Source organism: Hyla sarda, chromosome 13, assembly GCF_029499605.1.
Source record: "Hyla sarda isolate aHylSar1 chromosome 13, aHylSar1.hap1, whole genome shotgun sequence".
Taxonomy (NCBI): domain Eukaryota; kingdom Metazoa; phylum Chordata; class Amphibia; order Anura; family Hylidae; genus Hyla; species Hyla sarda.
In genome coordinates, this window is record NC_079201.1 from 27,545,316 (window position 1) to 27,563,688 (window position 18,373).

General features: G+C 41.0%; 1 protein-coding gene across 2 annotated transcripts in view; it reads right to left on the reverse strand.

Moving 5' to 3' along the window:
• Nucleotides 1-18,373, reverse strand: part of GPS1 (G protein pathway suppressor 1) — a 52,857-nt gene that overhangs the window by 14,327 nt on the left and 20,157 nt on the right. The window contains exons 2-8 of one of the 2 annotated variants that reach the window (XM_056550307.1): nucleotides 15,381-15,533; nucleotides 14,852-14,944; nucleotides 9,037-9,218; nucleotides 7,976-8,140; nucleotides 6,459-6,594; nucleotides 6,269-6,346; nucleotides 3,432-3,492 (exon numbers count right to left, since the gene is read on the reverse strand). In XM_056550307.1, the coding sequence (XP_056406282.1) occupies nucleotides 3,432-3,492; nucleotides 6,269-6,346; nucleotides 6,459-6,594; nucleotides 7,976-8,140; nucleotides 9,037-9,218; nucleotides 14,852-14,944; nucleotides 15,381-15,533 (868 nt within the window). The remainder of the gene's footprint in view (nucleotides 1-3,431; nucleotides 3,493-6,268; nucleotides 6,347-6,458; nucleotides 6,595-7,975; nucleotides 8,141-9,036; nucleotides 9,219-14,851; nucleotides 14,945-15,380; nucleotides 15,534-18,373) is intronic. The other variant, XM_056550309.1, reaches the window with a different exon arrangement.

Consider the following 18,373-nt stretch of genomic DNA (forward strand, 5'->3'; position numbering starts at 1 on the left):
ATCGCTTTGATGCTCGCGGTTATGTATAGGACGTAAATGTACACCCTGGTGCGTTAATACCGCCTCACCAGGACGTACATTTACGTCCTGCGTCGTTAAGGGGCTATGTTTATGGATCATCTTGGGAAATGTTCCCTAATCTCACTTCGATATGTTTTTGGCTATGCAGAACAGAATACAGAAAGCGTCTCTGTACATCCTAATATGTTTACATTCCCCGCACTGAATAACTCCTGTAAGAACAGACACGCTTCACCAGCTAGATCCACTCCTTGTCAGCGATAAGATGTACTGGACAGATAGGATGTGCAGCATTTAATGAGACGCCTCTAGCTACGTCTCGGAGATGTAAAGGAGGAGGGCAGAGAGGACAGAACTAGTGAAGAGTTTTCTGTCATTATTGTGGGGCCGGGTGTGAATATAAATGAAAGGAGTGACACAGATAGGTCGGGTTATAGCAGGTTATCTCCAGGCGCAAACACGTTCCCATAAGACCTATCTATAGTAAATGGATTATTTTCTTCAATTTTTTATTACCGCAAAAAAAATAAAAATAATAATTCTCAGCATTTGGAATTGGTCCTTGTCAATATAACCTTTCTCCACACATTCTGAGGCTTTACAACCACTGCTCACAGCGCCACATGGTGCAGAGAAAAAAAATCCCAATGCCAAGGTATGCTAACACCTAGTTCTTAACGGGGTATCCCAGGAAAAAAAATCATTTTTTTTTTATATCAACTGGCTCCAGAAAGTTAAACAGATTTGTAAATGACTTCTATTAAAAAAAAAACGTAATCCTTTCAATGATTATCAGCTGCTGAAGTTGAGTTGTTGTTTTCTGTCTGACAACAAGTGCTCTCTGCTGACATCTCTGCTTGTCTCGGGAACTGCACAGAGTAGAAGAGGTTTGCTATGGGGATTTGCTTCTAAACTGGGCGGTTCCCAAGACACGTGTAATCAGAGAGGACTTAGACAGAAAAGAACAACTCAACTTCAGCAGCTCATAAGTACTGAAAGGATTAAGATTTTTTTTAAATAGAAGTAATTTACAAATCTGTTTAACTTTCTGGAGTCAGTTGATATATATAAAAAAAAAGTTCTCTTTTCCTGGATAACCCCTTTAACTTGAGCCGAGTCCACAGTGTTGCAGCATTCTGTCATTGTGTAAACCAGTGTTTCCAAACCAGGGTGCCTCCAGCTGTTGCAAAACTACAACTCCCAGCATGCCCGGACAGCCTTCGGCTGTCCGGGCATGCTGGGAGTTGTAGTTTTGCAACAGCTGGAGGCAACCTGGTTTGGAAACACTGGTATAGGTACATGCTGGGATTTTATCTGCCCGGACAGCCTTCAGGGGTTGTAGTTATGCAACAGCTGGAGGCACCCTGGTTGGGGAACACTGCTGTAAACATTAGGAAGACTCCCAACAAACACCTACAACACAGGGGGGGTGGGTTGGCTGTTGGCAGGGAGAAGGCGCAATGATTGAACTGTCCTTATATGTAATGTTACTATACATGGACAACCATACATCATCAAGGTTTCCCTGGGGAAGCTGGTTAGTTTGTCTGTGTAGTAATCCTTCATCTCTGAGCTCCCTCCAGCGTGGTGGTACTGCTGACACCTACCTGACACGCATGGTAATGCAAAATATGTAGGACGAAACATCTTAGTGTCCCAAGGTATCATCCATTAAACAAATACCTATAAATGCCATATAGTATTTTACTATAGGACTAATGGTACTAACCTGCAGCACATTTCAGTTTGGTTACTATAGGACGAATGATACTAACCTGCAGCACATTTCAGTTTGGTTACTATAGGACGAATAATACTAACCTGCAGCACATTTCAGTTTGGTTACTATAGGACTAATGATACTAACCTGCAGCACATTTCAGTTTGGTTACTATAGGATTAATGATACCAACCTGCAGCACATTTCAGCTTGGTTACTATAGGAATAAAGATACTAACCTGCAGCACATTTCAGTTTGGTTACTATAGGACTAATGATAATAACCTGCAGCACATTTCAGTTTGGTTACTATAGGACTAATGGTACTAACCTGCAGCACATTTCAGTTTGGTTACTATAGGACGAATGAGACTAACCTGCAGCACATTTCAGTTTGGTTACTATAGGACTAATGGTACTAACCTGGAGCACATTTCAGATTGGTTACTATAGGACTAATGATACTAACCTGCAGCACATTTCAGCTTGGTTACTATAGGAATAAAGATACTAACCTGCAGCACATTTCAGTTTGGTTACTATAGGACTAATGATACTAACCTGCAGCACATTTCAGTTTGGTTACTATAGGACAAATGAGACTAACCTGCAGCACATTTCAGTTTGGTTACTATAGGACTAATGATACTAACCTGCAGCACATTTCAGTTTGGTTACTATAGGACTAATGGTACTAACCTGCAGCACATTTCAGTTTGGCTACTATAGGACGAATGAGACTAACCTGCAGCACATTTCATACTATAGGACTAATGATACTAACCTGCAGCACATTTCAGTTTGGTTACTATAGGACTAATGGTACTAACCTGCAGCACATTTCAGTTTGGTTACTATAGGACGAATGAGACTAACCTGCAGAACATTTCAGTTTGGTTACTATAGGACTAATGATACTAACCTGCAGCACATTTCAGTTTGGTTACTATAGGACTAATGAGACTAACCTGCAGCACATTTCAGTTTGGTTACTATAGGACGAATGAGACTAACCTGCAGCACATTTCAGTTTGGTTACTATAGGACTAATGGTACTAACCTGGAGCACATTTCAGATTGGTTACTATAGGACTAATGATACTAACCTGCAGCACATTTCAGTTTGGTTACTATAGGACTAAAGATACTAACCTGCAGCACATTTCAGTTTGGTTACTATAGGACTAATGATACTAACCTGCAGCACATTTCAGTTTGGTTACTATAGGACGAATGAGACTAACCTGCAGCACATTTCAGTTTGGTTACTATAGGACTAATGATACTAACCTGCAGCACATTTCAGTTTGGTTACTATAGGACGAATGAGACTAACCTGCAACACATTTCAGCTTGGTTACTATAGGACAAATGAGACTAACCTGCAGCACATTTCATACTATAGGACTAATGATACTAACCTGCAGCACATTTCAGTTTGGTTACTATAGGACTAATGGTACTAACCTGCAGCACATTTCAGTTTGGTTACTATAGGACGAATGAGACTAACCTGCAACACATTTCAGCTTGGTTACTATAGGACGAATGAGACTAACCTGCAGCACATTTCATACTATAGGACTAATGATACTAACCTGCAGCACATTTCAGTTTGGTTACTATAGGACTAATGGTACTAACCTGCAGCACATTTCAGTTTGGTTACTATAGGACGAATGAGACTAACCTGCAGCACATTTCAGTTTGGTTAGCACAGCCTGAGTCTGACTGTCTCTTTCTCCTCGTTGCTGTAAAACCACAAGAAACAAGAGTCAGACCATGGAAATGACTGGTATAGCAAGGACCCAATATCATATATAAATCCCCCTTAAAGGGGTACTCCACTGGAAAACATTTTTTTTTTAAAATCAACTGGTGCCAGAAATTTAAACAAATTTGTAAATTACTTCTATTAAAAAAATCTTAATCCTTCCAGTATTTATCAGCTGCTGTTATGATCAACAGGAAGTTCTTTTCTTTTTGAATTTCCTTTCTGTCTGACCACACTGCTCTCTGCTGACACCTCTGTCCATTTTAGGAACTGTCCAGAGCAGGAGAGGTTTTCTATGGGGATTTGCTCCTATTCTGGACAGTTTCTAAAATGGACAGAGGTGTCAGCAGAGAGCACTGTGGTCAGACAGAAAAGAAATTCAAAAAGAAAACAACTTCCTGTGCATCATACGGCACCTGATAACTACTGGAAGGATTACGATTTTTTTATAGAAGTAATTTACAAATCTGTTTAACTTTCTGGCACCAGTTGATTTTAAGAAAAAAAAATTTCCAGCGGAGTACCCCTTTAAAACATCACTGACTACCACTCTCTCGGGAGCTGCAAGGAATCTGTAAAGTAATGCATTCATTAACCCCTTAAGGACTCAGCCCATTTTGGCCTTAAGGACTCAGACAATTTAATTTTTACGTTTTCATTTTTTCCTCCTCGCCTTCTAAAAATCATAACTCTTTTATATTTTCATCCACAGACTAGTATGAGGGCTTGTTTTTTGCGCGACCAGTTGTCCTTTGTAATGACATCACTCATTATATCATAAAATGTATGGCGCAACCAAAAAACACTATTTTTGTGGGGAAATTAAAACGAAAAACGCAATTTTGCTAATTTTGGAAGGTTTCGTTTTCACGCCGTACAATTTATGGTAAAAATGACGTGTTCTTTATTCTGAGGGTCAATACGATTAAAATGATACCCATTATTATATACTTTTATATTATTGTTGCGCTTAAAAAAAATCACAAACTTTTTAACCAAATTAGTACGTTTATAATCCCTTTATTTTGATGACCTATAACTTTTTTATTTTTCCGTATAAGCGGCGGTATGGGGGCTCATTTTTTGCGCCATGATCTGTACTTTTTTTTGATACCACATTTGCATATAAAAAACTTTTAATACATTTTTTATAATTTTTTTTTAAATAAAATGTATTAAAAAAGTAGGAATTTTGGACTTTTAAAATTTTTTTTCGTTCACGCCGTTCACCGTACGGGATCATTAACATTTTATTTTAATAGTTCGGACATTTACGCACGCGGCGATACCAAATATGTCTATAAAAAAAGTTTTTTACGCTTTTTGGGGGTAAAATAGGAAAAAACGGACGTTTTACTTTTTTATTGGGGGAGGGGATTTTTCACTTTTTTTTTACTTTTACATTTTTTTTTACACTTGAATAGTCCCCATAGGGGACTATTCATAGCAATACCATGATTGCTAATACTGATCTGTTCTATGTATAGGACATAGAACAGATCAGTATCATCGGTCATCTCCTGCTCTGGTCTGCTCGATCACAGACCAGAGCAGGAGACGCCGGGAGCCGCAGGGAGGAAGGTGAGGGGACCTCCGTGCGGCGTTATGAATGATCGGATCCCCGCAACAGCGCTGCGGGCGATCCGATCGTTCATTTTAATCGCGAACTCCCGCAGATGCCGGGATCTGTATTGATCCCGGCACCTGAGGGGTTAATGGCGGACGCCCGCGAGATCGCGGGCGTCGGCGGGTCCCTGGCTGCGATCAGCAGCCGGGATCAGCCGCGCATGACACGGGCATCGCTCCGATGCCCGCGGTTATGCTTAGGACGTAAATGTACGTCCTGGTGCGTTAAGTACCACCTCACCAGGACGTACATTTACGTCCTGCGTCCTTAAGGGGTTAAAGGGGTACTCCTGTGAAAACCTTTTTTCTTTTAAATCAACTGGTGGCAGAAAGTTAAAACATATTTGTAAATTACTTCTATTAAAAAATCTTAATCCTTCCAGTACTTATTAGCTGCTGAATGCTACAGAGGAAATTCCTTTCTTTTTGGAACACTGATGACCTCACGAGCACAGTGCTCTCTGCTGACATCTCTGTCCATTTTAGCAACCATGAATAGCAGATGTATGCTAAGGGCAGTATGGTGGCTCAGTGGTTAGTACTGCTGCCTTGCAGTGCTGGGGGCTTGGGATCAAATCCCACTAAGGACAACAATAAATAAAGCGTTATTATAATAATGTCAGCAGAGAGAACTGTGCTCGTGATGTCATCAGAGAGCATTCCAAAAAGAAAAGAATTTCCTCTGTAGCATTCAGCAGCTAATAAGTACAGGAAGGATTAAGATTTTTTAATAGAAGTAATTTACAAATCTGTTTAACTTTCTGCCACCAGTTGATTTAAAAGAAAAAAGGTTTTCACCGGAGTACCCCTTTAAACAGATACCACTATAGTCTATAGGAGACAGATAGGACTGTATGGGATTCATTAGAGCAGTGTTTCCCAACCAGGGTGCCTCCAGGTGTTGCAAAACTACAACTCCCAGCATGCCTGGACAGCCAACGGCTGTCCAGGCATGCTGGGAGTTGTAGTTCTGCAACATCTGGAGGCACCCTGGTGGGGAAACACTGCATTAGAGTCTCAATATAACATAAAAGTCAGGAGCTTTTCCCAATATATACACTAAATAGAGACAAAAACAAGATGTGAACAGGGCCTAATGTTATTACTAAGCACATGAAATGGCTCACCTCAGCGATTTCAGGAGTGGATTCTGCTTTACTGACATAACTGAGAACATGAGACCAATTCTGGAGATACACACTGACCTGTGGAGAAATTGTAAAGAAAAGAATGGAGACAATAGGAAAAGAAAAACTTCTAGCAATAAATGACAATAAGCAGAGAAGATCTCCATGGCCCCCACGGGTAGGTCTTCACCTTGATGACATTCAGGCACATGTTGATGACATGTTTAGCACTGGTGCAGTAGTCTCTAGCACGGGAATAGCATTTCAGTGCATTGCTCAGGTCTCCACAATCCAGATAATGATCCCCCAGATCATCATGGCCCCTCCTGTAAGACAATGTCAAGTAGTTGTAAATAGATTGTAGTAGCTGCATTCTTCCTGCCATTTTACATATTGTCAAGCTCATCAGAGCTAAGGACTTGCTGGAGCTCGTTCCAGGTCTCCCTAAGGACACTGCAGAGACTGTTTGAGACAATGTAGCCTCTGCCAGGCTAACCTATTGACACAAGGACTTGTCGTGGATGGCCATTAAGGGGGGGGGGGACTATCTCTGAGGTCCGTGGCCTGTGCAAAACCAGGTACTGCCCCAGGTGCCCCTATGTGGAGGAAACATCTATGCATTTTTTTTTTGACAGTGCCCCTTTGGGCAGGGCCTATTGAACGACCTGGAACTTGAACTAAGAGACTTGGTAACCAGGAGCAACCTATGGTAACATTCGGTGCTGTACAGACTTTTTTCTGGGGTTCACGACGTGGAGGCCATCCAGAAGGACTGGCACCTTAAGAACTGTTTTAAGGCTGGCCAGGAACCACCTCATCTACAACAGGGAGGACATGTCCGTCCAGGACTGCCGCATGCTGGTCCACAGCCGGTTTAGAGACTATTCCATCATAGACTGTCTGGACATCGATGAAGAAGAGGATTAACGCCCCTCTGCTTCCCCTACCTCCCCATACGTTTGCCCAGATCCCATGCCCTCCCCGATCACAGACTGTAATGTGATGTTGTTTTTTTTACTTTGTTTCTTCGATATCGAGTGATGGAGTGGAATGTTAGTGTAGCATGTGGTACTGTGTATAGCTTAGGGAACCTGTGCGGTATATTGGACTGTCATGCTTTGTGCGATTGTAATTTATTGTACTACTTGTAATGAAGACTAAATGATTAATAAAGCTCTTTCAATACCTTTACCCATAAATATTGATTGATCCCATGCCCTCCCCGATCACAGACTGTAATGTGATGTTGTTTTTTTACTTTGTTTCTTCGATATTGAGTGATGGAGTGGAATGTTAGTGTAGCATGTGGTACTGTGTATAGCTTAGGGAACCTGTGCGGTATATTGGACTGTCATGCTTTGTGTGATTGTAATTTATTGTACTACTCGTAATGAAGACTAAATGATGAATAAAGTTCTTTCAATACCTTTACCCATAAATATTGATTGATCCCATGCCCTCCCCGATCACAGACTGTAATGTGATGTTGTTTTTTTACTTTGTTTCTTCGATATCGAGTGATGGAGTGGAATGTTAGTGTAGCATGTGGTACGGTGTATAGCTTAGGGAACCTGTGCTGAATATTGTACGGTCATGTTTTGTGCGATTGTAATTCCTTGTACGACTTGTAATGACGACTGAATGATGAATAAAGTTCTTTCAATACCTTTGCTCCTGTCACTAATCTGCAGAAGGTTTAGTTGGTACCTGATGCTTTCTTTAATGGAATTCCCTTTGTAATTCTTGAGATCAGTGTCCAATTTTTCCAGTTTTAGAAGTGCTTTTTTGCGTGTTGCCTCCACCCAGGCCGTGTCCAGTGGAGGGGGGTCCAGGGAGCCCTCAGGCAAAGCGTCCGGTGCATTTTGCAATTCCCTATACAAAAGACAATGTGTGAGTGGTTTAGAAAGTAGAAATATTGTAGATGAATTGAAAGCGTGAGGTGACAGAAATGTTAACACAGGGTGATCATTGGCTGAACAGGCCAATTACTGTCCTGTGTAAGGTTGTTCTTCCACAATACAGTTTTGCAGCCAAAACAAGGTGTTGATCATAATGAAAAAAATAAAATAAATACTGAACAGATGCTACTTCTACTCTGGTTTGGAACGGAATCAAAAAGAGAAAAAAAAATAGAAGTAGCATCTGTTCTTTATATCATCTTATTTCAAAACTGCATTGTGTAAGAGTGCCAATTGAGCAAAGTTTGTTGTTTGGCTGATCACTGGGATTGTAAGGCTTTAAAATATCACTTGTCGGCTGCACATCTCCCTATGTAAACAGGGGATGTGGAGCTGGCAATGATGTAAATCAGTGTTCCCCAATCAGGGTGCCTCCAGCTGTTGCAAAACTACAACTCCCAGCATGCCTGGACAGCCAAAGGCTGTCCGGGCATGCTGGGAGTTGTAGTTTTGCAACAGCTGGAGGCACACTGGTTGGGGAACACTGATGTTAAGTGAAGGACTTCAATCATTCATGTGGCCCTGGCTGCACAACCAGACTAAGACTAAGGACCCTTAGTGGATAAAACAAGGTGGATGTTGTATGACCAAGACAGAAGTCGCAGTTAAGGTGTTAGGCAGAGGACTCAAAGAGCTGCAGAAGGACCAAGAGAAGAAATGTTGAAGAAGGAGGAGAGAAGGTATCAAAGGAGGAGGCTGCTGTATACCAGGGACAGGGAACAGAAGGGGGGGGGGATAATTATAAAGGAGGAATAAGAGAATTACAGGGATAGCCCCATTTATTTCTCAGGTCGCCTTATCTTTAGTCACCTGGATGCTTCTGTCAACTTCCGATGGATTTCCTCATACACATCAACATTAAAAGTTCGCTGCACAAACGACAGAGCCATTTTCAGCGCTTCAACTCGTAGCTGAGGGCACCGGTCTGCAATAAACTGTAGCCTCTCAATGCGCATGAGGCCGCTGTAGCTAGAAGCATATTGTTCAAGATCCTGAGGAGACAGAAAGCAGATAAAATCCCTGCATGTACCTATACCAGTGTTATATAATCCCTGCATGTACTATACCAGTGTTATATAATCCCTGCATGTACTATACCAGTGTTATATAATCCCTGCATGTACTATACCAGTGTTATATAATCCCTGCATGTTCTATACCAGTGTTATATAATCCCTGCATGTACTATACCAGTGTTATATAATCCCTGCATGTACTATACCAGTGTTATCTAATCCCTGCATGTACTATACCAGTGTTATATAATCCCTGCATGTACTATACCAGTGTTATCTAATCCCTGCATGTACTATACCAGTGTTATATAATCCCTGCATGTACTATACCAGTGTTATATAATCCCTGCATGTACTATACCAGTGTTATCTAATCCCTGCATGTTCTATACCAGTGTTATATAATCCCTGCATGTACTATACCAGTGTTATATAATCCCTGCATGTACTATACCAGTGTTATCTAATCCCTGCATGTACTATACCAGTGTTATATAATCCCTGCATGTACCTATACCAGTGTTATATAATCCCTACATGTATTATACCAGTGTTATATAATCCCTGCATGTACTATACCAGTGTTATATAATCCCTGCATGCACTATACCAGTGTTATATAATCCCTGCATGTACTATACCAGTGTTATATAATCCCTACATGTATTATACCAGTGTTATATAATCCCTGCATGTACCTATACCAGTGTTATATAATCCCTGCATGCACTATACCAGTGTTATATAATCCCTGCATGTACTATACCAGTGTTATATAATCCCTACATGTACCTATACCAGTGTTATATAATCCCTGCATGTACTATACCAGTGTTATCTAATCCCTGCATGTACTATACCAGTGTTATATAATCCCTACATGTACTATACCAGTGTTATATAATCCCTGCATGTACTATACCAGTGTTATATAATCCCTGCATGTACTATACCAGTGTTATATAATCCCTGCATGTACTATACAAGTGTTATATAATCCCTGCATGTACCTATACCAGTGTTATATAATCCCTGCATGTACTATACCAGTGTTATCTAATCCCTGCATGTACCTATACCAGTGTTATATAATCCCTGCATGTACTATACCAGTGTTATATAATCCCTGCATGTACTATACCAGTGTTATATAATCCCTGCATGTATCTATACCAGAGTTATATAATCCCTGCATGTACTATACCAGTGTTATATAATCCCTGCATGTACTTATACCAGTGTTATATAATCCCTGCATGTACTATACCAGTGTTATATAATCCCTGCATGTACTATACCAGTGTTATATAATCCCTGCATGTACCTATACCAGTGTTATATAATCCCTGCATGTACTATACCAGTGTTATCTAATCCCTGCATGTACTATACCAGTGTTATATAATCCCTGCATGTATCTATACCAGTGTTATATAATCCCTGCACGTACTATACCAGTGTTATATAATCCCTGCATGTACTATACCAGTGTTATATAATCCCTGCATGTACCTATACCAGTGTTATCTAATCCCTGCATGTACTATACCAGTGTTATCTAATCCCTGCATGTACTATACCAGTGTTATCTAATCCCTGCATGTACTATACCAGTGTTATATAATCCCTGCATGCACTATACCAGTGTTATATAATCCCTGCATGTACTATACCAGTGTTATATAATCCCTGCATGCACTATACCAGTGTTATATAATCCCTACATGTATTATACCAGTGTTATATAATCCCTGCATGTACCTATACCAGTGTTATATAATCCCTGCATGCACTATACCAGTGTTATATAATCCCTGCATGTACTATACCAGTGTTATATAATCCCTACATGTACCTATACCAGTGTTATATAATCCCTGCATGTACTATACCAGTGTTATCTAATCCCTGCATGTACTATACCAGTGTTATATAATCCCTACATGTACTATACCAGTGTTATATAATCCCTGCATGTACTATACCAGTGTTATATAATCCCTGCATGTACTATACAAGTGTTATATAATCCCTGCATGTACCTATACCAGTGTTATATAATCCCTGCATGTACTATACCAGTGTTATATAATCCCTGCATGTACTATACCAGTGTTATATAATCCCTGCATGTACTATACCAGTGTTATATAATCCCTGCATGTACTATACCAGTGTTATATAATCCCTGCATGTACTTATACCAGTGTTATATAATCCCTGCATGTACTATACCAGTGTTATATAATCCCTGCATGTACTATACCAGTGTTATATAATCCCTGCATGTACCTATACCAGTGTTATATAATCCCTGCATGTACTATACCAGTGTTATATAATCCCTGCATGTACTATACCAGTGTTATATAATCCCTGCATGTACTATACCAGTGTTATATAATCCCTGCATGTACTATACCAGTGTTATATAATCCCTGCATGTACTATACCAGTGTTATATAATCCCTGCATGTACCTATACCAGTGTTATATAATCCCTGCATGTACTATACCAGTGTTATCTAATCCCTGCACGTACTATACCAGTGTTATATAATCCCTGCATGTACTATACCAGTGTTATATAATCCCTGCATGTACTATACCAGTGTTATATAATCCCTGCATGTACTATACCAGTGTTATATAATCCCTGCATGTACCTATACCAGTGTTATATAATCCCTGCATGTACTATACCAGTGTTATATAATCCCTGCATGTACTATACCAGTGTTATATAATCCCTGCATGTACTATACCAGTGTTATATAATCCCTGCATGTACCTATACCAGTGTTATATAATCCCTGCATGTACTTATACCAGTGTTATATAATCCCTGCATGTACCTATACCAGTGTTATATAATCCCTGCATGTACCTATACCAGTGTTATATAATCCCTGCATGTACCTATACCAGTGTTATCTAATCCCTGCATGTACTATACCAGTGTTATCTAATCCCTGCATGTACTATACCAGTGTTATATAATCCCTGCATGTACCTATACCAGTGTTATATAATCCCTGCATGTACTATACCAGTGTTATCTAATCCCTGCATGTACTATACCAGTGTTATATAATCCCTGCATGTACTATACCAGTGTTATATAATCCCTGCATGTACTATACCAGTGTTATATAATCCCTGCATGTACTATACCAGTGTTATATAATCCCTACATGTATTATACCAGTGTTATATAATCCCTGCATGTACTATACCAGTGTTATCTAATCCCTGCATGTACTATACCAGTGTTATATAATCCCTACATGTATTATACCAGTGTTATATAATCCCTGCATGTACTATACCAGTGTTATCTAATCCCTGCATGTACTATACCAGTGTTATATAATCCCTGCATGTACCTATACCAGTGTTATATAATCCCTGCATGTACTATACCAGTGTTATATAATCCCTGCATGTACTATACCAGTGTTATATAATCCCTGCATGTACTATACCAGTGTTATATAATCCCTGCATGTACCTATACCAGTGTTATATAATCCCTGCATGTACTATACCAGTGTTATATAATCCCTGCATGTACTATACCAGTGTTATATAATCCCTGCATGTACCTATACCAGTGTTATATAATCCCTGCATGTACTATACCAGTGTTATATAATCCCTGCATGTACTATACCAGTGTTATATAATCCCTGCATGTACTATACCAGTGTTATATAATCCCTGCATGTACTATACCAGTGTTATATAATCCCTGCATGCACTATACCAGTGTTATATAATCCCTGCATGTACTATACCAGTGTTATATAATCCCTGCATGTACTATACCAGTGTTATATAATTCCTGCATGTACCTATACCAGTGTTATATAATCCCTGCATGTACTATACCAGTGTTATCTAATCCCTGCACGTACTATACCAGTGTTATATAATCCCTGCATGTACTATACCAGTGTTATATAATCCCTGCATGTACTATACCAGTGTTATATAATCCCTGCATGTACTATACCAGTGTTATATAATCCCTGCATGTACCTATACCAGTGTTATATAATCCCTGCATGTACTATACCAGTGTTATATAATCCCTGCATGTACTATACCAGTGTTATATAATCCCTGCATGTACTATACCAGTGTTATATAATCCCTGCATGTACTATACCAGTGTTATATAATCCCTGCATGTACTATACCAGTGTTATATAATCCCTGCATGTACCTATACCAGTGTTATATAATCCCTGCATGTACTATACCAGTGTTATCTAATCCCTGCATGTACTATTCCAGTGTTATATAATCCCTGCATGTACTATACCAGTGTTATCTAATCCCTGCATGTACCTATACCAGTGTTATATAATCCCTGCATGTACTATACCAGTGTTATCTAATCCCTGCATGTACTATACCAGTGTTATATAATCCCTGCATGTACTATACCAGTGTTATATAATCCCTGCATGTACTATACCAGTGTTATATAATCCCTGCATGTACTATACCAGTGTTATATAATCCCTACATGTATTATACCAGTGTTATATAATCCCTGCATGTACTATACCAGTGTTATCTAATCCCTGCATGTACTATACCAGTGTTATATAATCCCTACATGTATTATACCAGTGTTATATAATCCCTGCATGTACTATACCAGTGTTATCTAATCCCTGCATGTACTATACCAGTGTTATATAATCCCTGCATGTACCTATACCAGTGTTATATAATCCCTGCATGTACTATACCAGTGTTATATAATCCCTGCATGTACTATACCAGTGTTATATAATCCCTGCATGTACTATACCAGTGTTATATAATCCCTGCATGTACCTATACCAGTGTTATATAATCCCTGCATGTACTATACCAGTGTTATATAATCCCTGCATGTACTATACCAGTGTTATATAATCCCTGCATGTACCTATACCAGTGTTATATAATCCCTGCATGTACTATACCAGTGTTATATAATCCCTGCATGTACTATACCAGTGTTATATAATCCCTGCATGTACTATACCAGTGTTATATAATCCCTGCATGTACCTATACCAGTGTTATATAATCCCTGCATGTACCTATACCAGTGTTATATAATCCCTGCATGTACTATACCAGTGTTATCTAATCCCTGCATGTACTATACCAGTGTTATATAATCCCTGCATGTACTATACCAGTGTTATATAATCCCTGCATGTACCTATACCAGTGTTATATAATCCCTGCATGTACTATACCAGTGTTATATAATCCCTGCATGTACCTATACCAGTGTTATATAATCCCTGCATGTACCTATACCAGTGTTATATAATCCCTGCATGTACTATACCAGTGTTATATAATCCCTGCATGTACCTATACCAGTGTTATATAATCCCTGCATGTACCTATACCAGTGTTATATAATCCCTGCATGTACCTATACCAGTGTATCCCAACCAGGGTTCCTCCAGCTGTTGCAAAACTACAACTTCCAGCATGCTGGGAGTTGTAGTTTTGCAACAGCTGGAGGCACCCTGGTTGGGAAACACGGACCTATACACCATATCAATAGGTAACAGCTGTCGGCACACACTCACCAGGGTAGGGTTTTCCACCACGTAATTGATGTCTGGGACGTTCTGCTGGTCATCCTGGGGGTCAGCATCAATCTGCATAGGCTCTACAGCCCCCTGGTGGCACAATACAGAATTGTCAAGAAATGTTAGGAGTTAGCCCATACCTGAGCTTACATAATTCAACAGAGCAAACCTTACAGCCCTGTAGAGTAGGAAAGACAGAAGGAAACAATGTAAGGCTGGGCTCACACGGTGGAATTTCCAGGCACAATTTCTGCCGGAGAACGAGCCGGCGGCACTAGGACCGCACGGACTACATTGCCGTCCCCATAGATGGCAATGCATTTCTGAGCAGATCTCCCAAAAGATCCACCCAGAAATGCATTGCAGTCTACTCGGTCCTAGCGCCGCCGGCTTGATCTCTGGCAGAAATTCTGCAGTGTGAACCCAGTCTAAGCAAAGAAGGATTTCATTGTACAGATTTTCATTTCTGTACATATCAGTACTGAGCTAACTGCAGGTGGTCCTAAAGCCTGTCCCTCCCTGATACCTCCAACATCAGTGTGCAGCTGGGCTGGCCGGCGCTCGGGGTCCATTCTCCAGAAGCCCCCTGCATGGAGGGACCTGTCCCTGACAAAGAAGACAAGCTCGGACTTGGGCTAGGTCTCATTCTGTCCTGACTGTGTGAGTTCTTTATCCATTCCTGCCGGAAGCAAACACAGCTGTACACGTTTACACACAGGGCTGTGGAGTCAGAGTCGAGGAGTCGGACGAAATTTGGGGTACCTGGAGTCGGCAAACAATGCACCGACTCCTACTAAATTTAGATTGGAATTAAAAAAAAAAAAAGCAAGTTTAAATGTCTCAATTCACAAAAAGTTATAATTAATGACTAAAAGACCAATGCACGCAGTGCCTCACGTAACCGCAAAACGAACACGTTAAGTGACTGTGAAGAAGCTTTTCATGTGCTTCACTATATGGCACGCAACGCACAATTAGGAGCGGTAATACTTATACTTTCCATGGTGTTGTGTCCTGCTGTTACAGGGAACCCATGGGTAACCTAGCCTCTCACTGATAAGGGGTTAAGTAAATATGTTTTTTTGCAGGACTAGAGACACTTGTATAAGTGAAGGGAATGGAAGGTCAATAGTTCAAGACTGAAGCTGTAAACCATTGGAAAAACTTAAAATTAAATTAATTAAAAAAATGAATATAAAACTTTGTTTTCATTGTGTTTGTCATTTGCTTAAAGGGGTACTCCATTACCTTGCTGTCGGAGCTCCGCTTTCCAGCGTCCGGAAGTTATTGTTCTGAACGATGTGTGTGCGGGCTTCCGTGTTCAGGGCCGCCCCCTAGTGCCGTCACGCCCCCTTCCCATAGACTTTCGTTGAGGGGTGCGGGCGTGACGTCACGAGGGGCGGCCCTGGACACGGAAGCCCGCACACACATCGTTCAGAACAATAACTTCCGGACACTGGAAAGCGGAGCGCCGACAGCAAGGTAACGGAGTACCCCTTTAAACTGTTCATTACAGTAGACTGTTGGCTTCCCAGCCAGTAGACCTGTGGTAATGACAGTTACCGTATTTTTCGCCGTATAAGATGCACTTTTTCTTCCCCAAAACTGGGGGGGAAAAGTCGGTGCGTCTTATACGGCGAATACACCCCTATCGCGGCGGTCCCTGCGGCCATCAATGGCCGGGACCCGCGGCTAATACAGGACATCACCGATCGCGGTGATGCCCTGTATTAACCCTTCAGACGCGGCAATCAAAGCTGACCGCCGCGTCTGAAGGGAAAGTGACACTAACCCGGCTGTTCAGTCAGGCTGTTCGGGACCGCAGCGATTTCACCGCGGGGGTCCCGAACAGCCCGACTGAATAGCCGGGTTAGTGCTTACAGGACACCGGGGGGGACCTTACCTGCCTCCTCGGTGTCTTCTCCGTTCAGGGATCCCCTGTATGGCCGGTGCTCTCCTTCCTCGTCATCACGTCGTCGCGTACGTGTGTCGGTGTGCGTACCGACGTGATGACGGCGACGGAGAGCGAGGATACCCGGCCGGCAGCAGAGACGTTCTGGAGCGACGGGGACGCGGCGACAGCGATGGAGCGACATCCAGGGCAGCGGTGACGGGTCCAGAGCGGCGGGGACAGATGAGTATTCCCTTCTATGCAGTAGTCTTCAATCTGCGGATCTCCAGATGTTGCAAAACTACAACTCCCAGGATGCCCGGACAGCCGTTGGCTGTCCGGGCATGCTGGGAGTTGTAGTTTTGCAACATCTGGAGGTCCGCAGGTTGATGACCACTATTGGGTTCAAAATCTTTAATTTTTTAGATTTTGCACCTAAAAATAGGGTGAGTCTTATACACCGGTGCGTCCTATAGGACGAAAAATACGGTATGTTACCTTTCTTTCCTTCAAGGAATGTATAAAATACATTCACATATTAATACAGAGGAGTCGGAAGTACAAGAAACTCCGGAGTCTGAGTCGGAACCTTTATCTACCGACTCCACAGCCCTGAAAAAAACAAACACCGGGTTCACACCACATTTCTGCAATACATTTCCCGTATCAGGTTTTTGATAGAAAACGGATTCCTCAAAATTTTACTAAACTGTATCAAAGCGTGTGTACAAATGTAAATCCGTATACAGTTTAAAAAACTGATGTCCGGTTGCATCCATTTTTTAAGAAAAAAAAAAGTATACGTTTTTTACTTTTCACTCCATTGTGAATAAAGTTTCACTTGTTTGAAAAAAAAACTGTGCAAAGTCAAAAACCGTTTGGTGAAAACCGGATGGAACCGTACGCACATACAGTTCTGTTCGGGTTCCCATTGACTCCCAGGTTAAAAAAATTAAAAAATGTATACGTTTCAAAGCGGTTTTTCACCCGGATCAAAAACTGTGGTAGGCTACAGTTTTGGGTACGGGAAAAAACTGACAAAACCGTACAGGATGCAAAACTGACACAAACTGATGCATCTTTGACATACGGTTTTCAATACGGTTATGTGCGGTCTTCAAATTGAAAACGTATACGGGAACTGTATTGCAAAAACGTGGTGTGAACCCTGCCTTACATGACTTGCGCCACATTAATTTGTTTTTTAATTTTAAGACACTTTACAGCCGAGTATGACAAAATGGAAGTGGCCTAAATGTGGCACAGTATGTGCCAAAATTCTGTAGTACTTCTAATATGAAGCAGAAGCAAATCCCCATAGCAAACCTCTTCTGTTCTGGACAGTTCCTGACACGGACAGAGGTGTCAGCAGAGAGCACTGTGGTCAGACTGGAAAGAACTACACAACTTCCTCTGTAGTACACAGCAGCTGATAAGTATTGGAAGGATTAAGATTTTTTTAATAGAAGTAATTCACAAATCTGTTTAACTTTCTGGCACCAGTTGATTTGAAAACATTTAACCCCTTTAACCCCTTAATGAAACAGAACTTAAATGTACGTCCCTGAGCCCTGGTACTTAACACACCAGGACATACATTTACGTCCTGTACATGGCTGTGAGCACCG